The sequence below is a fragment of the Rutilus rutilus genome (assembly GCF_951802725.1).
Source record: "Rutilus rutilus genome assembly, chromosome: 24".
Taxonomy (NCBI): Eukaryota; Metazoa; Chordata; class Actinopteri; order Cypriniformes; family Leuciscidae; genus Rutilus; species Rutilus rutilus.
This window is the reverse complement of record NC_140228.1, coordinates 8,024,532-8,044,079: the sequence shown is the minus strand read 5'-3', so window position 1 is coordinate 8,044,079 and position 19,548 is coordinate 8,024,532. Positions and strand designations below refer to the sequence as shown.

Genomic DNA, 19,548 nt, shown 5'->3' with positions numbered 1-19,548 from the left:
TTTTATCATGATATGGTTTTTATACTCACTGAACACTGCTATTAGTTTATTTATCATATTTCTGTTGTCGCTTTTATAAAGACATATAACAAATATTTAATAAATAATAAATAAATTAAATAAATAATAAAATCTATATGATTCACTAAATTATTTTTTCTTAAATGTTTAATGAATAATAATAAATAATGACTGACTTTTTATTTTTTTATTATTATTATAAATGTTATATTTTAAAATAATTCATTTATTTTTTTTATAATATATTTTATGCTTAATTATATTTTATTATTTGTATTCACTGTAAAAAAAAATGTCCGTTTAACTTAAAAAAGTAAGTTACCTGGTTGCTTTAAAATTTTGAGTTCGTTGAAATTAAACATTTGAGTTCATACAATAAAGGAGATTTAATAATAAATAGAATAGGTTTAATAAATAAAAAACTCAAAATATTATGTTATCTGAACCACATTAATTATCCAAGTTGATTTGACAAAAGATAAATGTTGTGATAACAAATCATGAAAATATTTTTTTGTTTGTGTTGTAGTATAGGCTATATTACAAATTATTTCATCAAACAATATATTTCATTAGCCCAGCTTTAGTTCAGTTTATGGTTAGCATGTTTTTATTAAAAAAATCACTATTTTGATACACTATTTTTACAACATTGAATGGCCATCCAACAATTGTTTTTAACATAAAAAATAAATACAAAACTTAAAAAATATATATATATTTAAATTAATGTCTAAAATAGATTTATATTTTATTATTAAAGAATACATTTATTATTATTTAAATCTAAATAAAATATTTAATAAATATAAATATTTTATATTTTTTGTGTATATTTTTTCACATATTTATCATGCATTGTATAATATATAACATTTATTATTGAATATATGTGTATTTTTATTGTATGCATTATTTTAAAAATAAAGGCAAAATAAATTAGATAATATAGTTGACAGAATAATTGGTTTTATAATATTAATCTGGAGTGTTGGTGTAATAATGTGCTCTCGCATCAGTTATAGTCCAGCATACACCTCGATTATCTGTGGACTCATTATCACAGCTGACCGCGCTGAAGAGTTCAAGCTGTTAGCACAATGAACGTCAGATTTTTGGAAGAGCCAACAGAACGCTAAGAGCCGACGGATCGAGAGGTCAAGAAATCCTCTGTGAGAATGAAAGGATAGGTGATTAAATGGAGAAAATAATGAATGATTTTAAGTATGAATCAGGCAGGAGGGCGGCCTGACAGGATTACCCCTCTGGAGATACGAACGACCCACAGGACCACAGAGAGGAGTGACTGTCTGAAATCAAATCTCCTGAAATAGAGCGAGGATTACAGCCCTTCATGTTACATAACACAGGGCGGACGACACAGACAGATAGAGAGAGAGAGAGAGATCTGCTCTGGTGAGAGAGGGATATTGAGGGAACATGGTTGGGAATGTGTGCGTGACACATAAGATGTGCGAGTATCTCCACCCTCTCCGGTCTCTCCCTGTGTCGGAGGGCGGAAAGAGGAAGACCGAAGGGACGGATGTTGAATGGGATTCAGGAAAGAGTTATTCTGGATAGGTGTGGAAGAACAGAGGGAAATATAAGGCACTAGATGTTACATTTTATGATGAAAGTGTGTCTTACTGGTTTGGAATGACATGAGGGTGAGTAAATGATGACAGAATTTTCATTTTTGGGGTGAACTGTCCCTTTAAGGCAACAACTTTAGTCACTGCAAAATCTGCAAAACACCTCTTATATATTTTTTTATAAAATGTAAAAATGTAGTTCATTTATATTCTCTCCAAAGAAAAAAAAAAAGGTAAAACCAGATAGATGACTCAAAAACATAGAGAAAGACGACATCTTGGTCACAATATGGGCAAAACACCACTTACGTTTTTTCATAAAATGTAAAAATGTAGTTCATTTATGCTCTCTCCACAGGAAAAGAGGATAAAACCAGTGTGGTATGGCGAGATGAATCAAAAACATACAGCATCAATTAAATGGATATTTCACAGCTGGAAAGATGAATGTGTATTTAAATTGGGTCATTTATGTAGTAGAAATGTGAAATAATTTTAGAGGTTGGTGCCTTCTAGACTGAGAAAAGACAGAAAATGTATTTTTGGCTCATGTGGATGAAAGACAACAACTCCCAGAATGCACTTGCTTCGCTGCCCTACGAGGCCACTCCCAAGCCACGCCTACCGGTTACAGAGGGCAGTATCGGAAGAAATGATACAACTAGGCTTCTAGTTGACTCGAAACTGAAAAGACGGCGTTTTATCGTGAGATCCCCCTATGGGCGGGTTGAAAACATGCGGAACGAGCTCCTACTACTGGCTGTAGTCTCTCGCCTCTGGACAAAATAGCCTCCGATGATGCAAAATGACGATTTTTCAGACACACAATACAGAAATCTCTCGTCTCAGGGGGAAATACGAAATCATTCGAAAATACTACCGGGTTTCTACTGATACAAAGCTTAATGCTAATCGGTGAAGTATCCCTTTAAATGACTCTTATGAGTCAATTTGTGAATCAAAAACACACAAGCTTCATCCGAAATCGAATAATTCCCTACTATATTCCAAATAACAGTCCCCAGATGACCTACTACTTCCACCGAGATTCTTAAGTGTGCATACGATGGACACTTCACTATCCCATGAGGCCAGAGGGGAGGATTTATGAATGGCAGTGAACGACACAACTGACACTGGCAGTTCACATGACAGTGACAACATGGCGGATGTTGTATTTCCTGATTTCATTCATACTACCCATATTCATACTATATAGAGCATACATTTTTAACGGTCGCGAAGTAAATTCGAATTCAAATTTAGTACCTACTTAGTACGCGATTTTGGACGCAGCAACAAACGGCTCTCATGAGTCAACATTTTGTGGTTTGATTCACAAATTAACGACTCTTATGAGCCATTTGGATGTTGGATGGGATTCAGGAAAGTGGATCTGATTTGAGCTACACACTGAGGTTTAATATTTAGTGGGTGTTTGTTGAGAAAAGAAATGTTGTGAATTTAGTGTGTTCTGTGTGAATGTTACCGTAGATCTTCTGGATTCCCTGCAGATCGTCGTGTGGCAGTCTGAAGTTCTCTGTGTCCATGTACTGGTAGAAGGGGGCCATGATGGCAGTGGGGTCGTTGGAGTGCTCCAGGCCTAACGCATGTCCCAGCTCATGTACCGCCACCAGGAAGAGGTCGTTCCCTATACACACAAAATAAATACATAAAACCAGTCCAATTACTGTAAAATTGATGGAATAACTTTCAGATAAAAGAACTGCATCTTTAAAACTGCTGTTAAAACTCTCTGATGTCACTTGTTAGAGTTGCTAACATCGATAAAGTCTGATCCCTGAATCAGTGACTCTGAATCAGCCGGTTCGTTATAGTAAACCAAAAACATCAAGATATCAAGATGGCCCGATTCCCAAACAAATGACTCGATTAATTTGAAGGGGGGAAAAAACACAGCACAAATGGTTTAGTTTGATTCGTGGACAAACGACTCTGAGTTGGTTCATTTTAGTGAAACATATAGTGCTACCATTGCAATCTGATTCCCAAATCATTGAATCAAAACAAACAAATGACTCTTACGATCTGACTGTTTTTTAGTGAGTCAAATACAGTGTTAACATTGTAGTCCAATTCCCAAATATACAACTCTTACGAGTTATTTCTTTTTTAGTAAATAATTTTTTTTTTTTTTTTTGTGAATCAAAATGACCAAATGATTCTCAAGAGCTGGTTCTTTGGATAAAAGCCCCTGCTAAATGAATAAATGCAAATGTTTTTTTTTTTTTTTTTTGTGAATGAAAGCAAACAAATTATTCTTATGAGCCGGTTCTTTTTTATTGAAATAAAACAAACTAATGACTCTTTTCGAGCCTTTTTTTATTTTTATGAATCTGTAACATTCAGCAACCTGGTTGATATGTAAAAAACACTTTTCAGGACCCAATCAACTTCACTTTAAAGTAAACAGTATTGGAAATTGTTTTAAAGGTGCAGTATGCAATTTCTGAGAATCGTTGTTGAACCCAAACAAACACACCCCTCTCGTCATTGCTCCGCCCCCAAAACGCACGAACACGCAATGCGATGGATGTCTCTTTATCATAGCAGAAGCGAAGCAAAATAGTGCTTCGCACAAAATAGAGTGAAGATGACGAACGAAAAACAAGGAAGCACAAAAAACTCACATACAGTACTCAAGAGTATACAAGCAAGAGTTTGTTGTTAGTCACCAGCATAACAGCAGCTCCAGACAAACAATGACACTCATAACCAGTGTTACTCATGTATGGAACAGAAACAACGCAACCTCAGCATCCGTTTTCAGGCCTTCCCGCTCAGGTCTCTCCAGCGCTGGAAAGCTTTTCTAATATTAACACGGGTCCTAAAAGCTCTTGCCTGATCATTACCCTTCTTGTTCCAGTGATATTCCTCTGAGCTTTTCTCTTTTGCAATATCTCTCAGCCATCTCTCTTTCTAGACTTTCTTCATATCTCCCTTTTGCTCACTCTCTCTACTCCCCTATTATGAGTGGACACGCCCCCTAATGCTGATTGGCTACAAGTTTGTTGTGTGCAAAAGTCACTTACTACACCTTTAAGCAGTAATAATGAGGATCGAATATAACACATATTGAATCATGAGAAGTGTATACGTTCTAAAAGAAAGAAAATGCCACTAAATTCACAGCAAAGTCTGTATGTGTCCGAGCACATAATGATATGTCAAAATCAAAGCTGCAGTCTGTATGTGTGCGTGTGGTTGTTTGTGTGTGTAAATTGTTATCCAACTCTGTTTCCACTCCAGAATAACTCATCCAGAGTAACCACAGCTACTGCAGGGATTCATTACAGTATGAACGCTGTCACTACACACCCTCACATCAAACATCCACGCTGAGCATCTTCCCTCTGTGCACAAATGGAAAACTCCACCCTGCTCGCCCCAAGATGCTTTGGAAGTGGGACTTTACGCCACAGGCCAGAAAACAGTCCAAACACCAAAGTAAGGCAGATGTTATGCGATGGAAAACGAGAACAGCACACCCATGATGGCCACATCATCTGTCAATCCTTTCTCTTCTCCTTCAGTTCTGACTCGCTGTCTTTTATCTGCTGACACAAATGAATATGACACATTTTTATTCAGTCAACTTGTGTTTTATTTAAACTGCTTGGCGCAGGAGACGCAGATCAAATGATGCGTTTTGCATTCCTGGATATTTCGGTCTATTTCAGCGCACGGAACGTTACCCCGGAGAATTCGGCGGCATCAAAGCCGATGGCTGCAAAACACTCCAAAATACACAGTTGACCAAATGCTACCGAGCGAACAAAACACACGAGACCAGTTACATTTCTGTTACCAGAGGAAAATATTAGTTTGGTAGGATTTTAGAAGGAAACAAACTGTTCATAGATAACACAGAGGAGTTATTAAGAATTTATGAGTAACGGGATGGTGGGTGTGCAAGAATTTAATCGAGAGAGACTTTGTAGTATGATCAAAATTGGGCCGCACTGTAACTGAACTGTCTGAAATTAGAGCGATCAGTTTTTCAAAAGTTTGTGGCATAAATCATCCTTCACTGTTTATGCTACGGACGTGAATGGCATTTCAGATCTTAGACTTTTAAGAAGAAATTTGAGCCATCTAAAGACTTGGGTGAGCTCTTTTGTAATAAAGGGATAGTTCACTCAAAAATAAATCTCTCTTATGGGTTTTGAAAGACATGAAGGTGAGTAAAATGATGACAGAATTTTCATTTTTGGGTGAATTGTCCCTTTAAGGCAGAGTGTATCCACCCAGCAACCACATAGCAACATGCTAACAACCACTCACATGCTAATAACCTCCTGGGCCAGCCCAAAACTGGCAAAACATGACTGTATTAAACATAATTGATTTTTCACAAAATGTACAAATTTAGTTTATCTATGCTCTATCCACAGGGATAAAAGGAAAAATGTATCAAAATCATAGTGCAAGACTGGTATATTTGTTAAGAGTTCATTTGAGAATCAGAAGCACACAGCACGGCGAGTGTAGTTTGATTTTGTGAACAAATGACTCTTATGAGCCAATTTGTTTTAATGACTCAAAAAGAGTGTGAACAGTGTAGTTTGTATTCACAAATGAACGACTTTTACGAGCATTTTGTGTGTGTGTGTAAATCAGACCGAACAAATGACTCTCGTTAGCAGTTTTTTGTGAATAAAAATTGACAAATGATTCTCATGAGCCAGCTCTCAGAACAGCAACCGCAACAGCAGTATAAAAATGTGGTTTATTTATGCTAACGCCACAGAAAAATAGGGAGGTGGGGGTGGGAAACAGTGCGAGACAGAGATATGAATCAAAAACATAGCAGGACCAGTATAATTCCTGAACAAATGACAAACGACGGTCAATTAGTGAATCAAAAACACACATCAAGGCCAGTGTAGTTTGATTTGTGTCTGAATTACTCATACATTATGAGCTGGTTTGTTTTAGTGAATCAGAAACAAAATCAGAAAGTGCAATCATTGTAGTTTGATTCACAAATGAATAAACGAATATCTCAAAATGAACAAATTATTCTTATGAGCCAGTTCTTTTCAGTGAATACCCTATAAACGTACCTGTGATCCACAAAATAAACAAAGTCCTACGAGTTTTGGATGACATGAGGGTGAATAAATGATGACAGAATTTAAATTTTTGGGTGAACTGTCCCTTCAAGCCATGGTGTAACCACATAGCAAGGCCCTGTCCCAAATGGAACCCCAAGTCCTCATGGTTTTCCTCAGAGTCTACACTTTCGTGACGTAATGCCACTTTGACTAGTATGCTGTGGAGCTCGCTTTAGTGTGGGCTCTACAAAAGTGCGTATTGAGGGCGCTCGCAAGCACACTCAAATGACAAATGGGACACCCTACTGACTTGCAGACAACAAGCATGTGGTCCACAGGACTGCAAGTGCACAGGAAGTCTGCTTTTTACAAAAAATATAGAAATGTATTTGAATTTTTGCTCCCTCTACAGAGAGAAGGATAAAACCAGTGGGGGGTAGATCTGGTGATGTGTGGAGTGGAGTGAAGTGTGCGTGTCATACAGTATCAGCCGACTCGAGCTCAAGCTCAGTTCTCCCAAGATGCTCCTGCTGAAGTTCAATCAGGAACAGCTGTGTTTGAACCATCACATCTCTTATGTAAGACCAGAGACCCTGATTAATTAGCAGGCAGCTGAAAGGCAAGTTCACTCATCAAAAAGAGAAGAAAAGCAAAGTGATGGGAAACAAAAACGGGAAACGGACATGAGAAAAAAAAAAACATTTTAATACCATAGTACTTTGATAGTGGTACTGACAACAACATTGTAATACCATGGTAATGAAGGATTATATTTATATGTTCCATGGTATTTATTTATATGGTACTCTATTTTACTAAAAGGACAACATGTGATTACCATGGTAAATGTCTAATAAAACATGGTAATACTATAGAACATTGATATATACCATGGTACTGAATGATTACCCTATTTATTTGCCATGTTATTTTCATGGTTCTTCAAAGAATAATATGGTTTTACCATGGTAAATGTCCAAAAAGCATGGCAATACCATGGTATATATATATATATATATATATATATATATGTGTGTGTGTGTGTGTGTGTGTTACTGAATAACTGCCGTATTTGTATACCATGGTATTTACAAGGTACTCTAAAGGTCTTTAATGAATAATTTGGTTTTACCATGGTAAAATAAGCATCATGATAATTTGAAATGCAGTATACCATACTACTGACTGATTAGCATTCATATTTAACTACAATGATATTTATATGGTACTCTAATTTACTTAAAAGAACATGTCATTACCATGGTAAATGTCCAATAAAACATGGTAATACCATAGATCATTGATATATACCATGATACTGAATGATTTCCATATTAATATACCATGCAACTCTAAGGTACTGCAAAAGGTACTTTTTTTTACTATTTACCATAGTAGAACCATGGATCTTAAAGGTACCTTGGAAAATCATGTAAATACCATAGTACATTAATTTATATACCATGGTACAGTATGTTTCAAAGTACCATAGTACTACCGTCTCTGTACCATAGTACTGCCATAGTACATTTTTCTAAGGGAGTGAACAAAAAAAAACATGACATTATAATAGTATGATGTCCATGGTAACACCATGGTACACTTCTGTGTGGAACAGAGACACAACAATTGGTACATGTATCCCATCATGCAAAAGGGAATTAGTAAAATGTTTCTAATCTTTTCTCTTTGCATCTCACCTTCTTTCTAATGTCAGTTTCGCTTGTTGCGAAATGAGCGATGCCTTTTTAAGCCACTTGATGAGCTTCCTACACACAGACACACACACACACACACAGGCACGCGGCTCCAGAGACCTGGGCTCTGATTACAGATGATGGATCCATCCGCTTAATTCCAAACACGAGATGGGAAATGTCGAAGTGGATCATCCCACACAGCTGAATGATTGACAAGCCTTTCTGCCACCTTCACTGCCAGGAAATTATTTTAATAACAGCGAACGGCTTGATGAACTTTCAGGGATTCATTAGCCTTCAAAGGATATGACATCACTCAGCGTTTCTCAGGGGAACGGAGAGCAATTCAGTAAGGCAAGATGTGTGCGAATGTGTGGATGTTTGTGACATTGAGGCACCGGGCGTCTTTTAAATGAAAAGCTAAACACGCACACAAAGACATCAGTCAGGATACCCTTGGGGCACGTTACACCCTTTTTATATCCCATACGGATTTCCTCTCTGCTGGGGGACAAACGTCCTGTTCAACTAAAGACAGAAAGCACAGGTATTAGAGAGCAAGAACTCTTTTTCATTAGCTACCATTTGCTATACTGACTTCCTCTTTATAATCTTAAATCTGTTTCTGCTACAGCACTGACCCACACTTACAGCGTTGTCAACAGGATTTCAGAGAAAACAGTAAATGCCCAAGGCCTAACTGGTCTCTTTGGGAGAAATTCCTTTCCCCTCTTTTAAAGTGAACCATGTTTGATTTTCCCCAACGATTTCTTTCTTCTGAGTGCGCAAAGAGCTTCTGGGTAGTATCTATTATAACATCACGGTCACATGGAGATCATAAACAAAACTTTGTGAAACAGCACTACGCACTTGAGGGAATCAAAAACACACAGCACAAATGGTTTAGTTTGATTTGTGAACAACCGACTCTTGAGTGAAACATATAGGCTGCATCCGAAATACTTGCCTATTAGTTTTGTACTCAGTGATTTGATGCTAATCACTACTCTGTTGCTCTATTTCTCTGTTGCTTTACACCCTGCTAACACAAGTCATTACACCCTGCTAGCAAACCCTACAAATACACCAGTCTAATGCTCTTCTCTGCTAACCCCATTACGGTCTGCTAGCAAACCCTCGCTTAACAATGCTAACGCACCCCACAAACAGACCCTTGCTGATTCATACTCAATAAACAGACACAGCTAAGAACACCATGCTAACAGATCATTACAGTAAAAACAGTAGGCCTTAGCGTTAGCGGTTAGCATCAACACAGCTCATAAAGCACACAGTTGAACTGCAAATCAGAGGAATCCATTCTGAAATGCTAATTATGGATGACAAACATTTCTTCATGTCTTCATTTCAACATGAGTGGTGATTAAAAACATGGGACAGTTGAGAACAAGAGGGCTTTTGTTAGAAAGAGGGAGACGAAGAGAACGCTGAGAACTCAGATTCCTAGCGCTCTTTTGTTAGCCGTGGCTGATTCCAGGAGAGATCAGGTTCAGGTTCATTCTTGGGTGTGAAGAAATGAGCCGGTGCCCATGAACAGATGAAGCATTGTGGAAAGAACAGCTGCTCGGCCATCTTTCTCTCTTTTCTCTTCCTCTGTCCAAAACCCCCTCTCTTCCTCTTGTTCGGTTCTCACGTCTAGACTAGACCTACGGCCTTTACTTTGGCTCCACCGCCGCTTTTCCTGTTTCAAATTCAGATCTTCATCCTTACTAATATATATGCTGACCTTGAACACAAACCATCTCAAAAACGCAGTACTGTTGTAGAATATTTAGTGTTTGCTCATGGTTAAGGATTTTTAAAACTTATAACTAGAACTTTAGTCGATTAGTCGCTGCGTGATCAAAATAAAACAGAAAACGCTATATGGCTTAGCATGATAATCAAATCGCAAAGGCTGCGGTTAAATAAATATATGCGCTGTTTGTTTCAGAGTGAAGCGCAACAGGCTGCGTCGGGAAAACTAAGGCAGCTGACTCTAGGCAATGACTTTGCAGGCAGCGTCTGCGCACGAAAGTACCTCACGAAACTGATTTCGGACAGACTTCTGAGGCAGCGTGACGGTTTAACGATCTAAAGCTAAATAGAGAGAGCTTTGGTGATAACTAAGCGAATATTTAATTACTACAATATTCATTTCTAGCTAGAAATTACATAAAAAGTGAAAATGCTGGCCAAAAAAGTACATTTACACCCAAACTGATGACAAACAGCACACTTCAGACGCCGTGTTTATTTTTTAGCTCAACTGTCACGGAATGGAACGCACAGGATTGTGGGATATCAAAAGCATCGAAGGATATATCAATGCTGTCATCAAAAATCGATCAGATGAAGGTATCTCATGAGACAAGAAGCTAACATTGAATTTGGACGTGCATTGATGCCTTCCCTCCTTGGAAGGCCACCTCCGAAGGAAGCATTTTTAAGCTTTCGGACAGAGCCAATGTCTTTTACACGTGAGCAGCTCATGATCGAGTGTTTTGAGTTTCTCAGAGAGGCTCGATTCATAGTGAAGTTTACTCTACACAAATTCGATTTCTGCATCTGATCTGAGTTCGGGTCGCTTATAATGTTCATTTGGAAACACAACATGTGGCACCTGGCTTCCTGTGTTTTTTTTTTCGAAATTTTACGAAATTTTAAAACGACTTAATGAAAATGCAAAAAATAAGACAGCCATAAATATTAGTATTGCGTTTTTTATATTGTGCTGCAAAATAAAAATACTATTATTATATTATGTTTTAAATGCTCATTTTTTATTTTGCAGTGAAATATTACAATAGTTTTGTTTAATATTATTTAATAATAAAACATTTTTTTTTATTATTATTACTATTAGTATAGTCCATAAACAATCACAACATTTTGGCCAAATTGTGCAGAACTACAAACATGCACAGCAATCTTTGTTTTTCTTTTAAATCACAATTTTTTATCAGAAAAAAATTTAATTAGATTACATTTTTTTTCTCCAAATCGTGGAAACATATTAAAGTTTGCTGCGCAACTCATTAAACTTTTTTGTGCTAAGAACCAACATGAATGTGACCTCAAAACATGCAGCTTGCTAAGTACAGGTGTACAGTAGTTACAGTACTTTTGTAAGCGATCAGATTTTAAACTATATTAGACTCTAGCCTTGTTTTTTTGTGTGTCGATCTACATATAGCAGTATTTCCAATACAGCTTAATGAGAATCCACATTTATGAGCTCACTTTTACACTAAATTCAGTATAAAATTGCTTTAAGACAGTATCTAAGGCAGTATCTTAAAGACTCCTTGACTTTAGCAAGCTAACAAGGCATGAATTAAAACAGGCTGGTACTGAATCCAGAGGAAGTGGCCTTGAGACAGACACACGCAAGAGTGAGGAGAGATTAAGGACAGTTTTTAAACACTCACACGTCAGGTTATCAAAGCCTCACTCACAATGCTGTGTGAGACAAATTTTGAATGAGAAGAGAAGGAGAAAGTGAGAGATGGAGAGAGAGAGAGAGAGAGAGGCAGGCTGTGCCGGCGGAAGGTGCTGCTGTTACCCACATGGAATGCTAATGCTCCAGTCGGTGGGTGAGAGCCTATTTTGAGAGCAGGCCTGGTGTGTAGCAGCATGAGTCGCTCTCCTTACACACACAGGATATGGATCACATACAGTACAGTACAACGCAGTGTCTGCAGGCCATTCAAATCACATATTGGTTATTCATGAATGCTAATTCTGCCATGTACTGTATTATATTAAGTGTGTCCTGTGTACACAGTCTCTTTAGCTGCAATTTATGATTTTTTTTGAGTAAACAATGACATCACAGGCTGGTCACATGACAGATGCTGCATTCACAATGTCAGAAATTCCATAGTTACGAGGTTCCAATTGGTAAAAACATTTGTTTTTGCTGAACTGTACTAACGAGACGACTTCTTTGTCATGTTTCTATCGGTTTAAGTATAGTCAATATTGCACTTTATTATTCTTCAACATTTTTAGAAGTGAAATCATGCAGTGATTACGTTTTGATGTATTCGAGAACAAAGCCGCGCATACATCTGTTTTGCCGTTGTAAGAGTTGCCATAGAAATGAATAATTTCTGAGTCTGAGGATGCGAACAGCTCAGAGTCTCAGAGTTGTCATCCCATAATTACAGTAATTCTGACACAACATGAATGCAGGAATGGTTTCAACAAGACAACATAAGACCGCGTTTGCATTTAACTTCTATAATGTGTTGAATCTATCAGGTTTCGATTGGATTGTGAATCTTCTGCAATAACTTGTTGATTTTATTTTTGACTGCCGCCAATCTGTTGATTATGTTGATGCTGTCTATGTTTATCTTATTTGAAAAAAAAAATATATATATATAATATACACAACCATTGACAATTTTGGCGGTTGGTGAGATTTTTTTTAATGTTTTTAAGCGCTCATGCTCACCAGAGCTGCATTTATTTGATCAAAAATATATTGTGAAATATTATTACAACGTAAAATAACTGTTTTTTTATTTTAATATATTTAAAAATAATTATTTATTCAAAGCTGATTTTTTCAGTATCATTATACAGTCTTCATCTATCTATCTATCTATCTATCTATCTATCTATCTATCTATCTATCTATCTATCTATCTATCTGTCTATCTGTCTGTCTGTCTGTCTGTCTGTCTGTCTGTCTATTATTTAGGGTTTTCTTATGCCACTGACAGGTCGATTTTGAAAATATGTAACTTTGCACATCTGTAATCAATATTCACACATACACACACCTCTTTCTCCATGTTGATAGCCAACTGCACTATGTGGACATGCAATATATAAGCAATATATTATATTCCTCTTCCTCTGCGCATTTATTGTATCATCCACACTTATCTGGCCAGTTATTCTCTTCCAACAGAGCTTGCTCTTTGCACAGCTTTCCAGATGTTCAGTTCCTCTTCCTCCAACATCATCATCACACTGCTCTAACACGAGCTACGACTCCTGCCTGCTCTTGCATTTGACTAAATGTGTTCATCAGAAATGTAGGTGAAATTCTTGAATTATTTAAGCATGTCTCCTGATTCAGGAAACATTCAGGGCATTCCTCAATCCTCACTCTCGATTGTTTTTCCTACACACAGACACCGTCTCACCCTGATTTGGGTGAGGGAGAGAAAATATCACTCTGGAATTTTAATTTCCTGCATGAATGCAACCACATGAATGTTCCATATTTTCCACTGTAGCCGATGTTATCGCATCAACTTAAGAGTGCGGGAAACTTCAGAATCCGTCGGAATCCGTGTTCGGCTGTGTGGACTTCTCCCCGGGGACATTTTGGTGAAAAACAAAACATTTGCTGCTTATCTTTTCAAGAGTATAATGGTGCCTGTATGGGCAGCTGGAAATATTGTAGGATTTCTTGTTACATACAGGCTGATTTGAATTAGATGTTAGATATAAAACTATCGGTACAGTCTGTAAAAATATGGCACAATGTACTGTGCTAATATGAAGGAATTTTCTGTATTGATTTTTCACAGGTATTTTTGAATTATGCACTTCATTTTGTTGCGTATTAGGGTTGATGGGAATGTCCGTAAACTTAACGGAAAAGGTACTCGTAATTTTTTAATATTTTTACAGATTATTTAGATTTCTGCCATACTTAATGCCATCGACTAAAAAAATACAAAATGTTTTATTTAATTAACATGTTATGGTATATTAATAAATTGATGATGATTCTGAGTGCTATACAAATACAGTCGAATTAACTATATTTTTTCAGGTTTATACATCTAACATTAATGGTTTTGTCTAACAACAAGATATGCTGTCAACTTAAATTTAACAATATGTTGTCTTTATAATGCCACACTTAACATTTCATTTATATTATATTAATATTAGAAAGCTATCAATATTTTTACTCACGCAGTGTAAAGTAGATGCTTTTATATTTTAGGAAGAGGATCCCTTTATTAAATCATAATCCCATCATTATATTTGAGTGTCCCTGGCATTAAAAAGTTTGAAAACTACTGAGCTCGAGTTAAAATATAAGCAATAGTGACACTTGACTCTTTGCATGGTTGTCAATGGAGACCGCATCATGGCATCTACTAGCAGGCTAATGGGACAATGCTAGCCAATCAAACCTTGGCATGCTGATTTGAACCTCCAACCTTTTGGTTACCACCCCAGATCTTCAACCACTGCACCACGACACCCATACAGTAAGGGCAGAAGCTACACGGCTTCATCAGTTCACAGTTTTGGTGCTAAACTGGCTGCAGTTGTACAAGTAAACAAATGGTTTTATTGCTCCATTCTGTGCATTTCATCTTAATCTTCACAGACAATCTCTCTTTCTCTCAGCCTAGAATAAGAACAGGAGATTGTTCCTGCTGTGCGGTCTAACTGCTCTCCCTCACACTCACACACACAAAGTTCTACAGCCCAGCCGTAATGTTCCTTGTGTCTGCTTCTGAAACCAAGCAAAGCGATAAAATTGAAAGAGAAGGTACGAATTTGAAAATAGCGACCTAGCAAGGGTGAAATTCGCATTTTTCTGTGTAGTTTGTCCCCCTAACCCAGACTAAACATCTTGTGAGCTGTGTCCCCTTATTATACTCCCAAAATACTCCTGCTTTTACACACAGGCTGACCTACTTACAGCCGAACTCTCTGACAAGACAGTGGAGAGGTAGAGAGGATGTCCACAAGCAGAGAGTGGAAGTGTCGGCCCACGTGAGGGAGGATGTGTCGGCCTCAGAGAGCTGTAGTCCCTCACTGCACGTCAACAAAACAAACACAACAATCGTGCCCGGCAACAGGCAGGGGGTTGATTTGACAGAGGCGCACTTTGACCATGTGCTTTGTGGGTGTATGCAAGTAGGCCTATTATAAAGATAGATGGCAAAAATGACAACAATTTGAAATGTGGTGAATGAGAGAGAGAGATACCTAAAGGGTTCCTATAACAGCAGGATGACAAGTGTAGAAAATAGAGAGAGGAAGAGCTAGGAATGAGTGCAGGGGAAATGGGGGATGAGAGGGCAGTTAGATTTGAAGGAGAGGATATTGAAGTATGGAGGCTTGTTTCTGCCTCAGGGTAAAAAATGTATAATAAAATTGTGACTTTATATGTTGTAATTACCACTGTATTGTCACTTATATTTCACAAATTATATTTTATATCTTAAAATCTGACTTTATATCTCACAATTGCATCACAACAAAATATTTTATATGGTAAAATGTGACTATATCTCACTATCCATCTCACAATGATATTTATATCTCAAAATCTGACTTTATGTCTGCCAGTTGTGACTTTGCTTCTCATAACTTCATCTTTATGTCTCACAACTTTATAGATCTTATGTAGCCCCGCCCCTTTTCAGCGCCGCGCTCATTCTGTTCTCTCTTCCGGTTTGTATTTCCACAGTATGAAGGTAAGATCTTACGGATTTATGAATGAACCGCCGGTTTTAAAATCTTCCTGGTCGACTTACTGTACATCAGTTATGACATCCACTTCAAACATTACAATGTTCATGATAACTTTAACTAACTTTACAATAGGCAAATCCACTTCACCAGCTAATAAATCTCCGACAGCGATGCCATAGAAATATACCGTTAGCGCAAAAACACAAAATTCTAAAGATAGAAGCACGCTTGATTCTCTGGCGCATAAAGTTTATATCTCGAGTCACAACTCTGACTTTATATCTGTCAGCTGTGACTTTGTTTCTCATAATTTCAACTTTATATCTCACAATTGTGACCTATATTTTAAAATGTGACTTTATATCACAATATTTTATATCTCACATTTAAATAACTCAGTCTCTCTTAATTGTAACTTTGTTTCGTAATTGCAACTTTATATCTCATAAGTGTTGCAATGTGACTTATTATTTTATGTCACAATATGACTTTATCTCACAATGACCATTTTTAATGTTTAATCTGATGTGGAAATGGACTCTATGTTGAAGTAATAAGGAAGGTTAGCTGGTTGTTGTGTTGCAATGCATTGCAGCTGGATGAGCTGTGACTATATGTTTGGGTCCAAATGCTTGCTAAGACTTTGGAATTATGTAAAACACGTTTGGGTCTGTGTTATTAGTAGGGTTGCAAAGGGGCTGAATATTTCTGGTAAATTTCCAGAAACTTTCTAAAAGTGAATATCAAAAACTGAAAATTTCCAAATAATCCTGAAAAGTTTCCGAAAGTTTCCAAATAATCCTGAAAAGTTTCCAAAATTTCTGGAAATTTTGCAACCCTAGTTATTAGTTAGAAAAGGTTCAGAACTGGTCATGATATAGCAGCATGTTGTGGGGATACCATTGTTACTGTGAATTGGGTTGCACACCAAGTTTATTATTGCTCTGTGGCATTGGTATAAAAAAAATTCTGGTTGAAAAGTTGATGAGTAATATTGCAGTATAACACATCTGAGGTAATGGATTCAATTGTCGAATGATTGACAGCGTTCTGGCTCTGCCCCCACACTATGTATTCTGCACAAATTCTATTTTCTGATTCAGAACACTTGATGTCAGAATCCGTTGCCATGTCTGCGTAGTTTAAGCACCTTTTAGGTTCTTTTTTCTGTGAAGTCACGGTTTTCAGTTTTGAGGGTTTATTTACAGTGCATTTAGTTTTTCGACTCCTAAATGTTCATATGAATAGAAGAAATAGTTACTATCCCACACACCAGTTAACACCAAAACCCACACAAATGTGTGGTCGCTTACTTTGGGCTTTTTTCGTCTTAGTTTTTTTGGTTATTTTTTCTAGTGAGATCTGGCAACACTTGTCAGAGACAATCTGGTCTTGCAGAGACAGACTTTGGCTTAGTGTCCGATCTATGCTGCAGTTTATTCTGGTCAAGAAATGCCCACCTAGACAGGGAGAGACCATTTGACCGGTGTGTACAGAAACCACAGTTTGCTTTAGTTTGAGTTGTTTAGGGGGCGGGTAAATCTGAAATCAATGAAACAACAATACTGTAATAGACCAGTGTGGAAAAATAGCAGAACACTTGTGACCCTGGATCACAAAACCAGTCACAAGTAGCACGGGTATATTTGTGGCAATAGCCAACAATACATTGTATGGGTCAAAATTATCAATTTCTCTTTTATAGTATGCCAAGAACCATAAGGATATTAAGTAAAGATCATGTTCCATGAAGATATTTAGTAAATTTCCTACCATAAATACATAAAACATTTATTTTTGTGAGTGAATGCAGCACAATCGCGAACATAAATGGACAACTTTAAAGGCAATTTTCTCAATGTTTCATTATTTTTTGCACCCTCAGATTCCAGATGTTCAAATAGTTGTATATCGGCTTTACTTGATACAAAGTTCCTCAAACAACTTTCAAAACTACTTGATTATATAAACTTGTAAAACTCAAATCTACTGATTTGTTGTTTTCAAAATGCTCTCAAAATATCAGTTGCTTTTCATTTTAAAGGAATGTCAACTGACCAGAATAGCTGTATTGTACGTATATTGTAAGATAGTGCAGTCCAGAAAAGCAGGGGCAAGACAACAAAGTTATTCGCTTTAATGGAGAGAGAACTGGGATTTATTCTCCAATAAAGCTGGGTTTATATGCGACCAATATAAACAGGTTTACATACCGTCATGGTTAGGGTTCCCTAGTGTCCAGGGCTCATCCGAATCAAAGTGTGTATCTCCTCCGATCCCTGGACCAGGAAAGTAGGCATGTGCAAGGAAACCCCCTTCTCCATCAAAAGGGGAGCTGTCGCCATGGAAACCTGAGGCGAAAATGATAGTAATATCCACATCTTTCTTGTTGCGCTCCAGGTCACTATAGGGAACTGCCTCGAAACGCAGCGGCGTGACGTTCTGCCACACGTCGAACGCCCGGCGAATGGCATTGTGGGTCTCCTCCGCTCCCACCTTAGGCGTGACGTTTTTAATGCTGGAAAGATTAGATGACAACAATCAGAAAGTGTGAATTTTACATGCAATGCTCAAATATATAACTCTGTGTTGCACATAAATATGAAGTGTATAGAAACCCATACTACCAGATGTTTTGACAAGACCACAGCTTTTCGAGAAAAGGGTGAAAAAGGCGGCCTTAGCGACTTCATCATGCTGTCTGTCAAAGACGGTAACGTAGCCTATGTAAAACATAAATTTATTCTTCACATGCTGAAATTGAATCGCTGAATGATCAGGGAACTGAGTCAGAAAGGCTGAGAAAGGCTTCACACTGCATGCTAAAAAGAATAAACGCCAATCCAATTGAAAAACTTCACCAGGTTAGTGAACATCGTTCAACGTGTTGGTTTTGACGGACATTTTTTATGCACGAACTACACATTCTAATTCTGGCACTCCTGATTTGAATATTTTCAATAATTAAATTCTTGACTGATCCTTTTTCATAATTTCAGCAATAAATGAACTGTTAAATGTGTGATCTTGAGATGAGTCCTGTAGACGTCCAATCATATGCTGATGTAAAATAGGCCATATTATAAACTTGACAGGTGATTTGTATCAAATGTATTGCATTGTAAATGTATTGTTTAAAAGATTAAGGCAATTATCAAAGTTTCAAATGTTGTTTCATTTTAAATGATTTGTTACACTTAATTAGCCCATAGCAGATTTTGACTCTTATACTTAAGTGTAATATTGGACATTTGGTGCTAGTGTCTGTGTATTAGCCAAAACTCTCTATCAACTCAGTAGCAGCTGTTTTCTCAAATGTGCTGAGGAATTTAAACTCTATTAAAGCTGTGCCTCTTAAAATATTTACAAGACATAATATCTCAGGGAAACCTAAGCTCTCTATCTCTATTTCTCTCTCATTCCCTCCAGGTGGTGCAGGATGGGGTTTGATATCATCCTCATACAGTTGTTCTGTCTGTGAGAGCAAACTATTAGATCAACATCTGGCTTCCACTGTTCATGTATTTTTCTTTCTCAGCTGTACTTCCCAGAAATCATAATCCTGTCTTTGAACTTCATGACCCTTCATATATTTCTTTTCCTCTCCAGGCTTAGATTTTCAGCTCAGCTGCCGTGAAGCTTGTTATCTGTACGGAGTGCGAGGTGTCTTACAAAACTTCCAGCGGTGCT

The 19,548-nt window shown here is 37.2% G+C and overlaps 1 protein-coding gene across 3 annotated transcripts in view; it reads right to left on the bottom strand.

Annotated features, from left to right (window-relative positions):
- mmp16a (matrix metallopeptidase 16a (membrane-inserted)) overlaps positions 1-19,548 on the bottom strand; it is a 59,437-nt gene that overhangs the window by 19,958 nt on the left and 19,931 nt on the right. For all 3 annotated transcript variants that reach the window (XM_084398604.1, XM_084398602.1, XM_084398603.1), the window contains 2 exons: positions 18,072-18,376; positions 3,103-3,264 (listed from right to left, as the gene is read on the bottom strand). In XM_084398604.1, coding sequence (XP_084254730.1) covers positions 3,103-3,264; positions 18,072-18,376 — 467 coding nt within the window. The remainder of the gene's footprint in view (positions 1-3,102; positions 3,265-18,071; positions 18,377-19,548) is intronic.